General features: G+C 50.5%; 1 protein-coding gene across 1 annotated transcript; it reads left to right on the top strand.

The window, feature by feature from the left end:
- The first annotated feature begins 143 nt into the window (after nucleotides 1-143).
- Hsh2d (hematopoietic SH2 domain containing) lies at nucleotides 144-14,818 on the top strand. Its single transcript, XM_027394905.2, has 8 exons — nucleotides 144-4,394; nucleotides 5,026-5,121; nucleotides 6,926-7,031; nucleotides 8,393-8,539; nucleotides 10,165-10,254; nucleotides 11,313-11,478; nucleotides 11,899-12,018; nucleotides 13,115-14,818. The coding sequence occupies exons 4-8, from the start codon at nucleotides 8,415-8,417 to the stop codon at nucleotides 13,622-13,624; spliced, it is 1,011 nt and encodes a 336-aa protein (XP_027250706.1). The 5' UTR covers nucleotides 144-4,394; nucleotides 5,026-5,121; nucleotides 6,926-7,031; nucleotides 8,393-8,414; the 3' UTR covers nucleotides 13,625-14,818.
- The last annotated feature ends 287 nt before the right edge of the window (nucleotides 14,819-15,105 follow it).

Raw genomic sequence — 15,105 nt, forward strand, 5'->3', positions numbered from 1 at the left:
TCTAACGTTTCCTGCTTACACTGACCGATGCATTGGAAAACGGATTTAAGTGCATTTGAAAAGAAGCAGTTCTGCACACCCAGCACCCACCAGGTTGCTTTTTGGTGGCAGGTTCAATGGATGACATTTAGTACAAGTGGCCCAGGGCCTGGAGAGATGGCCCGACAGCTGAGCACTTGCAGCTCTCCTCAGCTAGGGGTGAGACTTCACAAGCCCCTCCCTGTCCATGTGGCCTGGGCCAGCCTTGTGAGTGCAGTCACGGCAGCTGTGAGTTACTTGCAACCCTGTCTTGTCGGGCAAATACTGTTTGGCTACAGACATCCTCCTCTCTGGCTCTCACTGCCTGCTTGCTACCTGGGAGGCACTCCACACTCCTCAAAGACCTTCCCTCTTAAAAGTTCACCACCTCTTACCTTCACAGAGCCAAACTTCCAGCACACAGCCTTTCTAGCCAGAAGCTCTAGCCAAACTATAGCACACACTGTCAGCTAAGGTGATTCACTGTTAAAAAAAAAAAGCCAGCTAATGAAGCCAGACTTAGTGGAGCAGGCCATTAATCCCAGCAGGGTGGGAGGATCTCTTGAGTTGAGGCCAGGCTGGTCTACAGAGTGAGTTCCAGGACAGCCAAGGCTACAGAGAAACTGTCAGGAGTTGAGGGGAGTTAATAGGGTGAGCACAGGAGACAGTCCGCAGAAACTTCCAGAACCCTCCACCACAGCAATCAAATACCACATGCTTCACCCCACATGAACAGACTGCCAGCATGTGAAGGAGTGGTCTGCCATTGGAAGTTGGTTAGTGTCTGCATCCTGGTTTCCATGGAGACGCCCACATGGTGTCAGGAGGACTGCCTCCTCCCAGTGAGCATGTGCTTAGCACAGACCTTAGTGTGTATGCAGATGGCTAGCACCACCCTGAGCCACCCAGATAAGGGTTCCTTTGGATTTACTTTTTGTGGTTTTTGACTGAGGATGATTATGAAGTCCAGGCTGCTCTAGAACTCACAGCAGTCCTCCTGTTGCAGCCCCCTGGGTGCTGGGATGACAGACGATCTTCACCAAACCCTGCTGACTCTGTTCTGAGCCTTACCATGTGTGCCATGGAGAGATCCCAGCTCCCCCACTCACAGTCAGTAGGAAGAGTCAGGAAGGTGGGGCGGGGGCTAGAGAGAAGAGATGAGCAATGGCTACAAAGGCACACTAAGATCCTACAGGGGCTAAAGGGATGCCTCAGTGGTTAAGTGCACTTGTTGCTCTTGCAGAGGGACACTGGTTCTATTTCTGCAACCCAGCTGGTGACTCACCACAATCCTTAACTCCAGTCCCAGAGGACTACTAAGTCTGTAACACTAAGCACACACGTGCATGGTGCAGAGACACCTGCTGGCCAAACACCCATACACATAAAAATAAAAACATCCTATATGCATCATAAGTGATAACCCTGTGGCATTATTTGGCCCTCAGAAAGAACTCCACACATCTGGTCCTGCCAAGCACATGTGCAGTCTGGATTCCACAACAGTTTCACAGAGCAGGGTTCAAGACTGAGGTTTCGTACCCAGAGTCTTCCGGAAATAATAATAGCATGCGTCTTTAAACAGAGAGATGCTTCCGATGTGACAGAAGGGTAACAATCTCAAAAGGATCCAAGATAAAAAGCATTAAGGAGCATAAAAGCTTGGGAGCCAAGCAGGTCTTCCCCAGCCCTGGAGAAGAGAACAGGAGGGAGAGGGGCGTGAGGCCAGTGGGCTATTACGAGGTTGGAAAGGCTTTCGAATTTTATTTTTCTGTGTTTGAGTGTTTGCCTGCATGTATGTCTGTGCATCACATTCGTGCCTGGTGCCCATGGAAGCCAGAAGGTACATGGAATCCCTTGGGGCCAGAATTAAAAGTGAGCCACCTTGTGGGTGCTGGGAACCAAATCTTGGTACTCAAGTAAGGGCAGTGCTCCTAACCACTGAACTGTCTCTCCAGTTCTTGGGCAGGTTTTTAACACAATCATAGATTGAAATAGCCTCGGCAAAGTTCAGAGCATGTTTTATCACCGAGTCCTCGTGAGCAGGCCCTACTTCCTGTTGTCCCCCTTGGTGAGTTGCCCCTGGCAGCCTGTCATCTGCTTCTGTCTAATTTGCCTGCTCTGGCTGTATGCTAATTGTGATGACACACACCCTTCTGTGCTGTGTTGTTACTCAGCAACAACTTCTGGTGTTTTGTTTTGTTGACACAGGTCTCACTGTGTAGCCCTAGCAGGCCTGTTGTTGATATGCAGACCAGGCTGGCCTTGAACTAACTGAGATCTACCTTCCTGTGCTTCCCAAGGGCTACCATTCAAGGCAAGGGCCATCATACTCAGCAGCAAGTTATTAGTTTATACAAGTTACAGCCTGTGGCAGAACTTCCCTCATTTTCATGGTTGAGTAATATTCCAGTGTGTGATACCATGTTTTGAGTGTGTCTGCTAAGGTTCCTGGGCTCACAGCTCAAGCCCAATGTAGTAACAGAAACTTTTTTTTTTACTTAAAAAAGTTTGTTTTTGTTTTTTTCCCTGTGTGTATGTGTTCAGAGGACAGTTTGTAGAGGGAATCACTTTGTGATTCTTGGGGATCAAACTCAGGACATAATGTTTGGCAGCCAGTGCATTTACCCCCTGAGCCTTCTTGCTGCCCACCCCCGTTTTTGAGGTAGGATACGGCCCAGGCTGGCCCAGATCTTGCCTTCCTCCTGCCTCAGCCTCTCCAAGTGCTGGGATGAGAGGTACGCCATCATTTCTTTTGCTTCAGCCTTGACACCCAGTATGGTACTTGCACAGAAGTCAAGCCCAACCAGTGTTTGTGAAATGAACAAACGGAATGAAAGAATGAACAAAGGAAAAATAGAAGCAGATGCCCTTGGCAGAGAGAACTATAAAATGGTGGCTCTACCCTTCCCTACCTGCCCCTGTCCCCAGAGTTTGTGGCCCAAGCTGATGCAGTTTGGCTGCAGCTACCTCCCCTGAGGATTGTCCACTGGAACTCACCCTATGAGGTCAACAAAAGAAGCTGACATAGAGGGAGCAGGACCTCGGGGTCCCTGTTATCTTCCTTCCATCAGGCAACCCTGTTTGCACCGCCTTGGTGGTTACCACAGCTTCCTTTGGGAGCTGTGTCCGTTTGTGAACCACACAGACATGGGGCGTAGGGGAATTCTACTTTGACTGCTGACAGGAAGATGTTATCCTGTAGAAGACCGCAGCCCCAGAGCAAAGCCAAAACAGCTCATGTTCTCTGAGACTGAGCCCCATTCCCACCCGCCCCCACCAGTCCAGCATGGACTGGGCCTGCGCCCCAGTTGACAGGGTGCTCGCCTATCATGAATGAAGCTGTGGGGCCTATCCCAATACCACAGAAAATATGGTCACCCCTGTAATCCTAACACTCCAGAGGCAGAAGCAAGAAGAACAGGGTTTTGAAGCAGTCTCAGCTACATAGTGGCTTCCAAGCAAGCCAGGACGCTATGAGACCCTACCTTACAAAAACAAACAAAACAAAACAGGTGTTGTCTTGCTTTGATTTTGTTTGGGTTTTGAGTTTGAGTCTCCCTATGTAGCCCAGGCTAGCCTGGAACCCCAAGTCCTCCTGCCTCAACCTTCTGAATACTGGGACTACAAACCTGAGCCACATCACACTTTTATGTTGGCCTAGAGGGCAACACAATTGTAGAATGTCATTTCAAGTGTGTTTTTGCAAAGGAAGGCAGGATGCAGCTGTGTGGGCAGTGAGAGTCTGTTCTTCAATGTCTCTGTCCAACCTCAGGACCTTTGCACGTGCTGTTCCCTGTCTATACACTGTTCCTGCACCCCATACCCACCAAGCAGTCTCCTGCGTGACCCCTTTCACTTTTTGACTCTCACACCCCCATTTCCTGACAGCCGACTACTTTAAGGCTGCAATTAAGGTAGGAAATACACTTCAGCTAGCAGAGTGCTTGCCTAGCAAGCATGAAGTTCTGGGCTCCATCACCAGCAATGCATAATCTTGGCATGATGGCGGAGACCTGCCAGCACTCGGGAGGTGGAAGCAGGAGGATCAGGAGTTCAAGGTCACCCTCAGCTACGTAGCAAGTTCCAGGCTAACTAGGGCACATGAGACTGTCTCAAAAGGGAAGGAAGGGCTGCAACTGTCTTGGGGGTTCCATGGAGCTGGTGGTGAGTAGATAGTGAGCAAAGACATAGCAGGAGCCAGTATCAGCTTCAGCCACAGACCAAACCGTGAGTTTAGTCCCGCCCAGGTTCACCTGCTGGAGGAAACAGGAACCGCCTGGGGCTGCCCGCCCTGCCCCTCTGACGTGCAGACCCTGAAGCGAAACTAAGGCTCCAGCGGCAGCTCAAGAGCAGCACAGCCCAGGCTCTCCGAGGTATGTAGCCTGCATCCAGAATCCTGGCATCCCAGCATCCCAGCTGCGGAACCCCTTGGGCTCCAGCACTGGGTGGGGTGGGGTGGGGTGGGGTGGGGTGGGACTGGGAGATGAGGGAAGGGTTTACCAGAGGAGGGAACCATTGCAAGCTCTGTCATGGTTATTCACACCTGTCATTCCAGCACTCTAATGGCAGAGGCAGGCTAGATCATGAGTTTGAGGCTAGCTAGCTTCAGCTTAGTAGTGAGACCTGTTTCAAAGAAACCAGCGGCCCACTAGCCCTGTGTCCTAAGCAATGAAAGTAAGTCAGAGAGGGATAAAGCCCCTCCAGCTCCTTGGGGTCCAGCTGGAGCCAGCAGAGGAAGGAACAATGGGGATACTCAAGGGGAGGGAGGAAACATTGCCAGGGTTTGTGGGCAGGTAAGGAAGGAAGGCTGGCTGGAGGAAGGGACATTCGCATTGGGTCTTGAGAGATGGGTAGGAGTGTTTTGAGATAAAAAGAATTCTGTGCCAGTTTGTGACTGGATTCAGCTGTATTTTACACAGCGGCAGATGTAGACTCTCTTCATGATGGGGTACATTCTGGGAGGTGTGTTGGTAGCTGATTTTGTCGCAGCATGTACTTACACAGTCTGGACGGTTGCCTGCTGCACCCTTGGGGATTGGGACTGCAATCTGCATGAATTCTGTGAGAGGCGGACCCCCGAGGCAGGTTCTGTGAAGCATGGTGAGTAATAAGAAAAGGGAAGTCAAAAGGGAAGGCTGATGTGATGGTGGAGGGTCATGAGGACCTGAGTTCAGATCCCCAGAACCCACCTAAAGTCTGGCAGGTGATGGCCACCTGTCTTCCTGGCATGTGGGAGGTGGAGGCAGGAGATATCCAGGGCAGCTGGCTAGTCAGACTCTCCTGCTCATTCCGAGACTCCAATACATAAAGGGGGAGTGAAAGAAGAAAACACTTGATGTCAACTTCAGGCGTACACACACCGTACACATGAGTACCCGCCCAGACACACTAAAAAAAATTTTTAAGATATATTTATTTATTATGCATACAGTGTTCTGTATGTATGTATGCCTGCAGGCCAGAAGAGGGCACCAGATCTCATTGCAGATGGTTGTGAGCCACCATGTGGTTGATGGAACTTGAACTCAGGACCTCTGGAAGAGTAGTCAGGGCTCTTAACCTCTGAGCCATCTCTTGAGCCCCCCACACTAAAATTTTTAAATATCAGAGTGAGACTGGAGAGGGGTCAGCAGTTAAGAGTGCACAGTGCTCCTGCAGAGGATCCCAGTTCAGTTCCCAGCACCTGTAATGGGAGGCTCACAACCACCTGTAAATCCATTTCCAGGGATCCAGCGCCACCTTCTGGCCTCCAGTGGTACCTGACCACACATGGCTAATACACATTTGTACACAGACACACATACACATAAATAAAAATAAAAAACTTAAAAAAGCAAAAGCCGGGGGTTAGTGGCACACACCTATAATCCCAGCACTCGGGAGGCAGAGGCAGGTGGATCTCTATGAGTTTGAAGCCAGCCTGGCCTACAAAGCAAGTTCCAGGACAGACTCCAAAGCAATACAGAGAAACTCTGTCTCGAAAAACAAAACAAAAAAACCTTTAAAATAAGCAATACAATAAATAAAAGCCAAGTAATAGAAGAATTTTAGCTCCACTATTATTATTTTCAAGGTGGCCTTTTGTCTCCACTGTGTAAGTACTGAGATGGCAGACGTACATCACTACATGTGACCTTTTGTTTTTAATTCGGGGTATCCTAGTGTAGCCCTAGGTAGGTCTGAGCTCATGGCAATCCAGCCTTAGCCTGCCAAGTGCTGGGATTACAGGTATGTGGCAATAGCCTGGGGTCCAACACAGTGTAAACTGGGCTTGGTAGAGCAGGCCAGAAATCCCAGCACTTGGTGGGGGGGTGGGAATCAGGAGTTGAGGGTTATCCTCAGGTGCACTAAAGCCAGCGTGGGCTAGACAGCTCTTTTCCTCTCATCCCTCTTTTCATTCACATCGAAGTGTAAGCAATCTATATGTGTAATGTATTGATGGTATAGTACTCTGTCCCAGCCGTCCCCTTCCAAAAATGTCACTTAACAGAGTTTGTGACTCCACACAGCAGCTCTGTAAGGTAGAATTTGAACCCAGATAATCTGCCTCTAATTCCAGATGCTGTGATCCCAGGCCTCATCCAGGGGAGCCTGGAAGAGACTGTTCACCTCCATGGAAGCCCCACTGAGAGAGAGGGAACAGGAAATGGGGACAGAGACTGTACTTGGTTATCAAGGGTTCATTAATGGATTCGGTTAATGACTTTCCTCTGAGTGCCTTTGGGCCACACCTGAGGGAATGTGTTTGTTCTCCGGGAAGAAAGTCAGCACAGCCACCCTGTGTCAACAGCCCCTCCCTGTGGGATCAGACCACTCAAGTCTAGGAACTGAGTGAAGAGTGATTGAGGGCCTGGGTGTGCTTTTTGCTGATTTTCCTTCAGCTTAATACTGTTTTCCATTTCAGGACTGTGTCCCTAAGTCACCAGCTCACAAAGCCCTGCGGTACCCTGAGTGTAAATCAACCAAGAGCGTGAATTAACAGCACACAGGAGGAGCTGTCACCTAAGAAGGTAGAGACAGGAGGGTTGGGGGTTCAAGGCCATCCTTGGCTACGTGGTGAGTGTTGGGCTAACCTGTCTCATAAACCAAACCAAGGTCTTGCTTAGCCCGTAAAAAAGCTTTCTGCGGGGGCTGGACAGATGGCTCAGAGGTTAAGAGCACTGACTGTTCTTCCAGAGGTCCTGAGTTCAATTCCCAGTAACCACATGGTGGCTCACAACCATCTTTTATGTGATCTGGTGCCATCTTCTGGTGTGCAGATATACATGGAAGCAATTAATAAATAAAATATTTTTTAAAAAGCTTCCTGTGTGAGCATGAAGGCCTGAGTTCCAATTTGCCGTTCAGCAGGCATGGAAACAACAGAGCAAAACAAAGGCTCGGCTTGAGGTAGGGGGGCCATATATGAGGACCCCTGGAATTCTGTGACCAGCCCCAGGTTTAGTGACAGAATAGAAGGTGAGGTATGAAGAGATGTCTCAACCATTCGCTGCTCTTTCTAGAGAATCCCAATTTAGTTCCCCGTACCCATAGGGAGCAGCTCACAACCACCCATAACTACAGCTCCAGGAGATCTAGTGCCCTCTTCTGGCCTCCAAAAGCACCTGTTTGTACGTGTGTGTGTGTGTGCTCGCGCGCGCGCGCACACACACACACACAAATAAAAAAAAAAAAAACTTTTAAAAATGTGGCAGTTTTCGGGGAGAACACCTTTAATCCCAGCACTGGGGAGGCAGAAGCAGAAAGATCTCTGTGAGTTAGGGAAGAGCCTGGTCTACAAAGCGAGTTCCATAACAGCCAGAGCTATCTTGAAAAACAAAACAAACAAAAAAATGTCGCTTTAATTAGAAAGCAGAAGCAGGTGGATCTCCATCTCAGCCTGGTCTACATAGTAAGTTCTAGCACAGCCAGGGCTATGTAAAAAGACCCTGTCTAAAAGCAGAACCCTGTCTAAAAACAGAACAACAATAACAAGTGTTGGTTTGGCTGAGGATGGCTCAGCACCCAAGGACGCTCGCTGCCAGGCCTGATGACCTAAGTTTCAGTCAGGGAACCACTCGGTAGAAGGAGACAACTGACTCCTATAAGTCGTCCAGACTTACCTACATGTGTACTGTGGCCCATGAACACACACACAATAAAGTAAATCCAAACAAAACCGTGGTGTAGAGCAATAGAGGAAGACACCTGACCCCTCCTTCATACTCACTCACAAGGTACACAACAGCCTGTGACACAATAGTCACCAGCAAGCAATTGTGTGTTCACAGGACTGCCCTTGCTCTGACCACCAGGGAGGCTCCCAGGAAAAGAGGCACCACGGTGTGGAATATTAGAGCCAAGAGACACCCCCCTCTCCTCTTCCCCACAGGTGATCCCCTTCCCTGGATGCCATGGCAGAAGCCTGGAGGCCGCCCCTGCCACTGCCCCCTCGGCTGGACTGGTTTGTGCACACCCAGGTGGACCAGCTGGCCCAATATGGGATCCCGGAGTGGTTCCATGGCACCATCTCTCGAGAGTAAGGACATAATGGTAACCCCCCATCCTGCCATATCCTGCTTCCTGGTTGGTCTCTGCTAACCACAGTGAACATTTGGGAGCACACTCAGGCAGCAAGCCCCACACCCCCCATTCACACCATTCTCAGATTAGCTCAGGGCCCTGGGAAGCTGAGGAGCAGGTAAGGTTAGACAACTGCCTGAGGTTACACAGCAGATGCATAGCACAGCTGGGCTCTAGACTCAGTACCAGACAGACCATAGCCCCTGCTTTTTCACTTGGATACTGTGTCCCACCTAAGAGTGTTATTTGCTCATTCATAGGCTATGGCTATAGCTATTGATAGAGTGCTCGCCTGGCTCACATAAAGCCCTTAGTTCTGTTCCCACTCTGCACAAAGCAAGCGTAATGTCATCCCAGTACTCAGGAGGCAGAAAGTAGAGGATCAGGAATTCAAGGCCGTCCTCAGCTTCATAGTGTGAATGAGGCTAGCCTGAGCTACTTCAGACGTTTCACCCCAAAAGGAAACAAAGGCAACCTGAAAGTGTGGGCCCACAAGATCCAGGGCCTGCCCTGGTGTTCCTAGGTCAGGGTCAAGTGCTCCCGGGTTCTTGGCTTCTTATGCTAAGGGCTCACATGAATTTGCAGAATTGTCTAATTAGAAGCAAAGCAATAGTGCAGGTTAGAGAGGGTTACATTGTCAAGATTGACAGCAAGGGCCAGCAAGATGGTAAAGGTGCTTGTAGCCAAACTTGATAATGCAAATTCAATTCCTGGAACCCACAAGGCAAAAGGAGAAAAACACCTCTGTGGATTGTCCTTTACTTCTGAATGTATCATAGCACATTCGCCTGCCCTCGCTGTCCTTGAAACAGGCTGGCCTCTGCTTCTGCCTCCTGAGTACTGGGACCAAAGGTGTGTGCTCCAAGAGGAGTTTGGTTGCTGAGGGAGTGTACTGTATGGTTGTGGTTGATTCACAGGGTGGCTTATGTAAGTCTTTGCTCACGGACATGCCTTTCCTGTAATAAATCTGATCCTACTCACGTGCATGCCCAATTATACACAGGTGTAAGACGGGAAACGAAGGACTCTCCCCAAAAGCCCATTTGCCTGAACGTACATGCACACTAGACCCGTTGAGGCTGGGTCAGAATTTTTCTTTCTTTGTAACAAGATATTTACATTTTCATTATATTTTATTTCTTTACTATATGTGTGGAGGTCAGAGGACAATTTGTGAAAATAGGTTCTCTCTCCTAGGGATTGAATTCAGGCTGACAGGCTTGGCGGCGCCAGCCAGCCCAGGATCAGCCCTTCAGTTCTTTCTCCTAGACACTCTGGGAATACACTTGAGTAGAAACTAAATTTGATCATTTTTAGGGGTCGGGAAACTTATCCCATTCTTAAGTGAGAGATATACAAGTAGCCTGATGCATGTGACATCCAAGGTTGCTACGTGCGTGGCTCCGAGGGGTGGGGGTGCACACGCATGCACAGAACATGCAGGTGAGAGAGCTAGGCTGCCAAGGGCAATACTGTAAGAGTGCCCTGTGTATAACCAAGCCAAATGGGACCCCAGGTTGCTAAGCCATCACCTATGCTTGCCTCCATGTCCAGCCAGTCTCCTTTCTCTGTCTCTTCCAGAGTTGCTGAGAATCTGCTGGAGTCACAACCCCTGGGGACATTTCTTATCCGAGTCAGCCACAGCCATGTGGGCTACACCCTTTCCTACAAGTAAGGCCATGGGGGAGGTTAGGCCCAGGCTTCAGGGAGAGGGCACCATGGGGAAGATTAGACCAAGGCTTCTGGAAGATGGCCAAGATCACCTCATGCATGAGGGGTCTGCCCAGTCTGCGGCCTGCCTGTATCCAGCAGTCATGGAACACTGGGGCAGACTTGAGACTCGTCTGAGCACGGGGCAGGATCTGAGGGTGGTTCCTGCCTCCTTGCACCCTTCACCTTCAAATTAGTGACATGAGTCTGGGTCAGGGAAGCCAGGTCTTGGGGCCTCAAAGCCTGATTTTGGCATCTTAGAGCATCAGGGAAAACAAGTCTTCCTCGCTCCCTCCTTCTCACCCTCCCTCCCTCCCTTCCTTCCTTACTTCCGTCCTCCATCTCTGATAAGTATTTTGAAATCCCCTGTTGTGGGTTTCTCTGCCAATGCAATAAGCCAAATCTAGCCGAATTAATAAGACAGAGCAAAGCAACTCCTGGGTGCCTGTCCTGTCTAGGTCTAGGGATCAGATCTTAAATACCCTGTAGGTGTGGCTTGAGCTCAGGAGGAGGAGCCACGCAGGATTTGGAGTGGGGGGCTGAGCTTCCACACAAACACCCTGTTCTTTCTTTCTCTTTCTCCCCGTATTCCTATTTGGAGAGGGTTCCTTGGACTGATTATGTAATGTGGGGGTGCACATCTGTTAACCCAACAAAGGGTGGGGGGAGGCTGAGGCAGGAGGATCTGGAATTCAAGGCCATCCTTAGCTACGTAGTAGTTTAAGTGTAGCCTGGGCTACATGAGATTGTATCTTTAAAATGAAAAGATTATTATCATTTTGCTACTACTATTTGGTTGAGACAGTGTCTCACTATGTAGCCTAGGCTGGCCTCCAAACCTCCATCCTCTTGCCCTCAGTCTCTCCAGCGCAGGGATGACAGGCAGGCACTACAATTAGCTTGTATCCCCTTACTTCATCCACCCAAGAACTCTTGCGGTGGACCTTAGAAATCCTGCATGGTAACTGGGGAAACCAAGGCACGCTGGCAGCATCCCAATCCCAGCAGTGTCTCCACAGAGCCCAGACCTGCTGCCGTCACTTCATGGTGAAACTCTCAGATGATGGGACGTTCATCCTTGCTGGGGATCATGTGACCCACGCTTCTCTCGACGCCCTGGTCACTTTCCACCAGCAGAAACCTATTCGTCCATACCGGGAGCTTCTGACACAAGCCTGCGGGCAGGTGAGGGCAAGAGGACACCAGCCGGCGACCGGGGAGTGCCAAAGGCCCCTGCAGGGAATTCACAGGGGTTCATCTACAGGAATGGCTTTCTTCTGAGGCTGGTGGGCTTGGCCTACCTGATGTGAGCTGGGCTCTTTCAGTTTATGAATGAGAAATGTGACCTAAACCTGCTGTGGGAGGGGCTCTTTCCTCTAATGGACGATGAGTGTAGCCTAAGATCTGCAGTAGTTGGAGGTCTTTCTACCATCTGAGACTTGTGGGCGTGATCTAGAAACTGTGGGCGGGGCTCTTTCCCTGAGGCTAGGTGGGTGTGACCTGGGTTCAGAGATTGGTCAGGGGTTCCCCACCACCCATGGTTCTCCTCACTCCAGCCTTTTTCACTGTTAGGTCTGAGCCCTATGTCTCTTCCACACCCTGCAGAAGGATCCAGCAAACGTGGACTACGAAGATCTCTTACTGTACTCTAATGCCCTGGTTCAGGATGCTGAAAGCCGTGGCCCCACTGAAGTTCAGAGGCCTTCTTCCTGCCCACCCGAGGAGGTAGGCCCCAGGTGGCACCTCTAGCCTGGTCGGAGAAAGATGCTAGAGCAGGCCCTCTCTAGAAAGAGTTCTCTTTTGTAGCTAGGTAATTAAAGAAAAAAAAAAAAAAAGCTTCTGAGTGATTTCCAGACTCTCAAATTAGACTCCACATTGCAGTCTTGGGTTGTGTGTTGCTCGGTGGTAGAGAGCTTGTCAGGGGTGCCTAAGGTTCGGGGCTCCATCCCCACCCCGTCAGAAGCAACCAAGGACTCTGCAACCTCAGATCCTCGCCCTCAGCTGCCTCCTATGTTCAGATCGACCTACCAGCCACCCTGAGAACCTGTTGTGCTGCTCTGCTCCAGGCCTTTCCTCCTCGGGTCCCTCCACAGGACCATGGCACTTGCCTGGATTCTTCTTTTAGAAGTCATACAAGTGTTTCCCCACACATATCACCCTGTGTGGTTGTTGCAGAGAACAACTTCCAACTGAGAGGCTTTTGTTTATTCTGGGTGTGTATGTATCCTTTCTGTTTCTCCCATCAAACCTCAAAGTCCAGATGACTCCTTCTGCACAGCTGTCCCCACCCTTCCAAGAGGAAGGGTTTCTTCTTATCCTGGCACTCACTCTCTAGACCAGGCTGGCTTCGAATTCACAGAGATCCACCTGCCTCTGCCTCCCGAGTGCTGGGGTTAAAGGCTTGTGCCACCAACACCTGGCCTAGGAAGAGTTTCTGTTTGTTTCTGTTGAGACAAGGTCTCTCTATGTAGCCCTGGCTGGCCTGACCTCCCTATGTAGTCCAAGCTGGCTTCAAGCTCACAGAGATCCTCCTGCCTCTGCCTTCTGAGTGTTGTGATTAACGGTGTGCCCCACCAGGCCTCAAGGAGCCCACCCAGGACCTGGCCATTTGAAGGAGTTAGGTTAATGAATCTTCAGTGTAGATGAGTGAATAAATGATTGAGCAGGGGTGAAGCCACACACAGAGATGGGTTAGGATGGGCCAGGGATAGGGCTTGGGCTTCCTCCAGCGCTCTGGGACGAGGTTGTGGGGCTGCCTAGAGCTTTATTGATCAGCCGGGCCCCAGGCCAGCCCTTCCCTGTTCCATGTTCTCTGTTCCAGGCTCCTGAAAGGAGGCCTAACGCAGCAACTGATGGAAAGCTCCCATCAGCCCCGTGCTCCCCAAAAGCACATTTTGGGGAGGCAGGACAGAAACTGTGGAAGAACCTGAGGACTCTGCCAGAGACCAGCCGGAGGGTGAAACAGCGGCTCACTTCGCATCTGTCAGCCACAAACCTGCTGGGCGATGCCAGGCGTGTGGTGCAGCATTGCAGTCCAGTGACTCGAGTATCCAGCTGGGACAGTGCTAGCCATTCCAAGGACCCTGGTGCAGCCACCTCTCTCCAGAACCTCTCAGAGCCCCAGGCCCAGAGAAGCAGAGAATCCACCTTCACAGCCTCCAGGCCTGCCAGCTGGAAGGAGGCAGTCTCAGGGGTCAGGGCCTGGCGTGGAAAGGTGGCGAGGGCCCTTTCGGTCCAGGCAACCAAGTCAGAGCCTGAAGACTTGCCAGAAGCCCAGGACTGGCTACCTGAGGAATACCTCCGACCACCACCTTTTGCCCCTGGGTACTGATAGCACCCTCTCTGTCTTGGGTACCCATCTCTTCTTTCCAGTCCCCACCCCTGCCCTCACAACCAGAGAACTGTGCGAGGGCTACAGGGCAGAATTCTGCAGTTGTCAACAGAGGGACCTGATTGCTCTAATAATAATAGAATTACCACTTTAGGGACTCGGATGAGATGGGCCATCGATAGGGGAGTAAAGGGCTTGCAGGCAACCTAACTAGCTGAGTCCAATCCCTGGCACTCACACCAAGGAGTGAGTCAGACCCAACACCTGAAAGTTGTCCTCCAACCTCCACACACGTGTTGACACACACATAGTAAATACAACTTTAAGAATAATTATCGCAGTGACTCGGTGGGCACAACACATGTCAGGCCTGTATCCCAGCCTCTCTGATCATGAGTTAGTCCTCTATGTCCCACTCAGCCACATTAGCCCACTTGATGAATTCTAGACTGTTTTTATAAAAGGGCAGGTGAGAGAAAGCCACGCCATCATTTGGCAGAGCTCGTGTGGAGAGTTTTCCTATTGGAGGAAGGGAATGGGAAAGGGGGAGGGGCAGAGGGAGGCTGGGGACAGGAGTAGCTATACAGAGGAAAGGGGGGCTGATGGAATGGGTCGGGAGAGGGAAGGTGGGGAAGGCCCACCTTTTAAAAAGGAACATAGTGAATGTGCTGTTAGCAGCTGCAGCTAGCTGAGGACTTACCCTGTCAGAACTCCAAGGGCAGGCCAGCACAGATGCCTACATACTAACACAGACCAGAGTTAAAAGTAATCTGAACAGTCAAGATAACCCCAGTAAAGGCTCTTGCCTCTAAGCCCGAGGATCTGAGTTTGAGCCCCAGGACCCACGGTGGAAGGAGAGATCCGACGCCTACAAGTTGTCCTCTGACCTCCCACTGTATAAAAGCACACACAAATGCCCCCACAAAACACAAAGGTGGGGTTGGCAGTGGCCTCTGAAGGGATTCCTACATTAAAGCACCATGTGATCGTTGATGAACGCAGACCTCTCTGGGCACGCTTCTTCACTTGGGGCATGAGGAAGGCAGGGAAGACTGGGGCTTCTACTTATCAGCATCAGCATCACCACTATTGGTTGACACGGGGTCTCATCATGTACCCCTGGCTGTGTCAGAACTGGCAGAGAGCCACCTGCCTCTGCCTCCTGAGTAACAAGATTAAAGTTGTGCTCCACAAGGCCTTGCCTATTTTCATTATTATTATTTTTGTTTTGTTTGAGATAAAGTCTCTCTGTATAGCCCTGGCTGTCCTGGAACTCACTATGTAGACCAGGCTGGTCTTGAACTCACAGAGATCCACCTGCCAAGTGTTGGGATTAATGGTGTGCACCACCACCAAGCGGCTAGAATTATTTTCATTTTTAAAAGTATATACGTGGGTGGGTAGGTGCGCATAAGTGCCCATTCAGGCCGGAAGGTGGCGTCGGGTCTGCTGAAATGGGAAGCTAAGGCAGTTGAGAACCA

This window comes from Cricetulus griseus (assembly GCF_003668045.3).
Source record: "Cricetulus griseus strain 17A/GY chromosome 1 unlocalized genomic scaffold, alternate assembly CriGri-PICRH-1.0 chr1_0, whole genome shotgun sequence".
In the NCBI taxonomy this organism is placed as follows: Eukaryota; Metazoa; Chordata; class Mammalia; order Rodentia; family Cricetidae; genus Cricetulus; species Cricetulus griseus.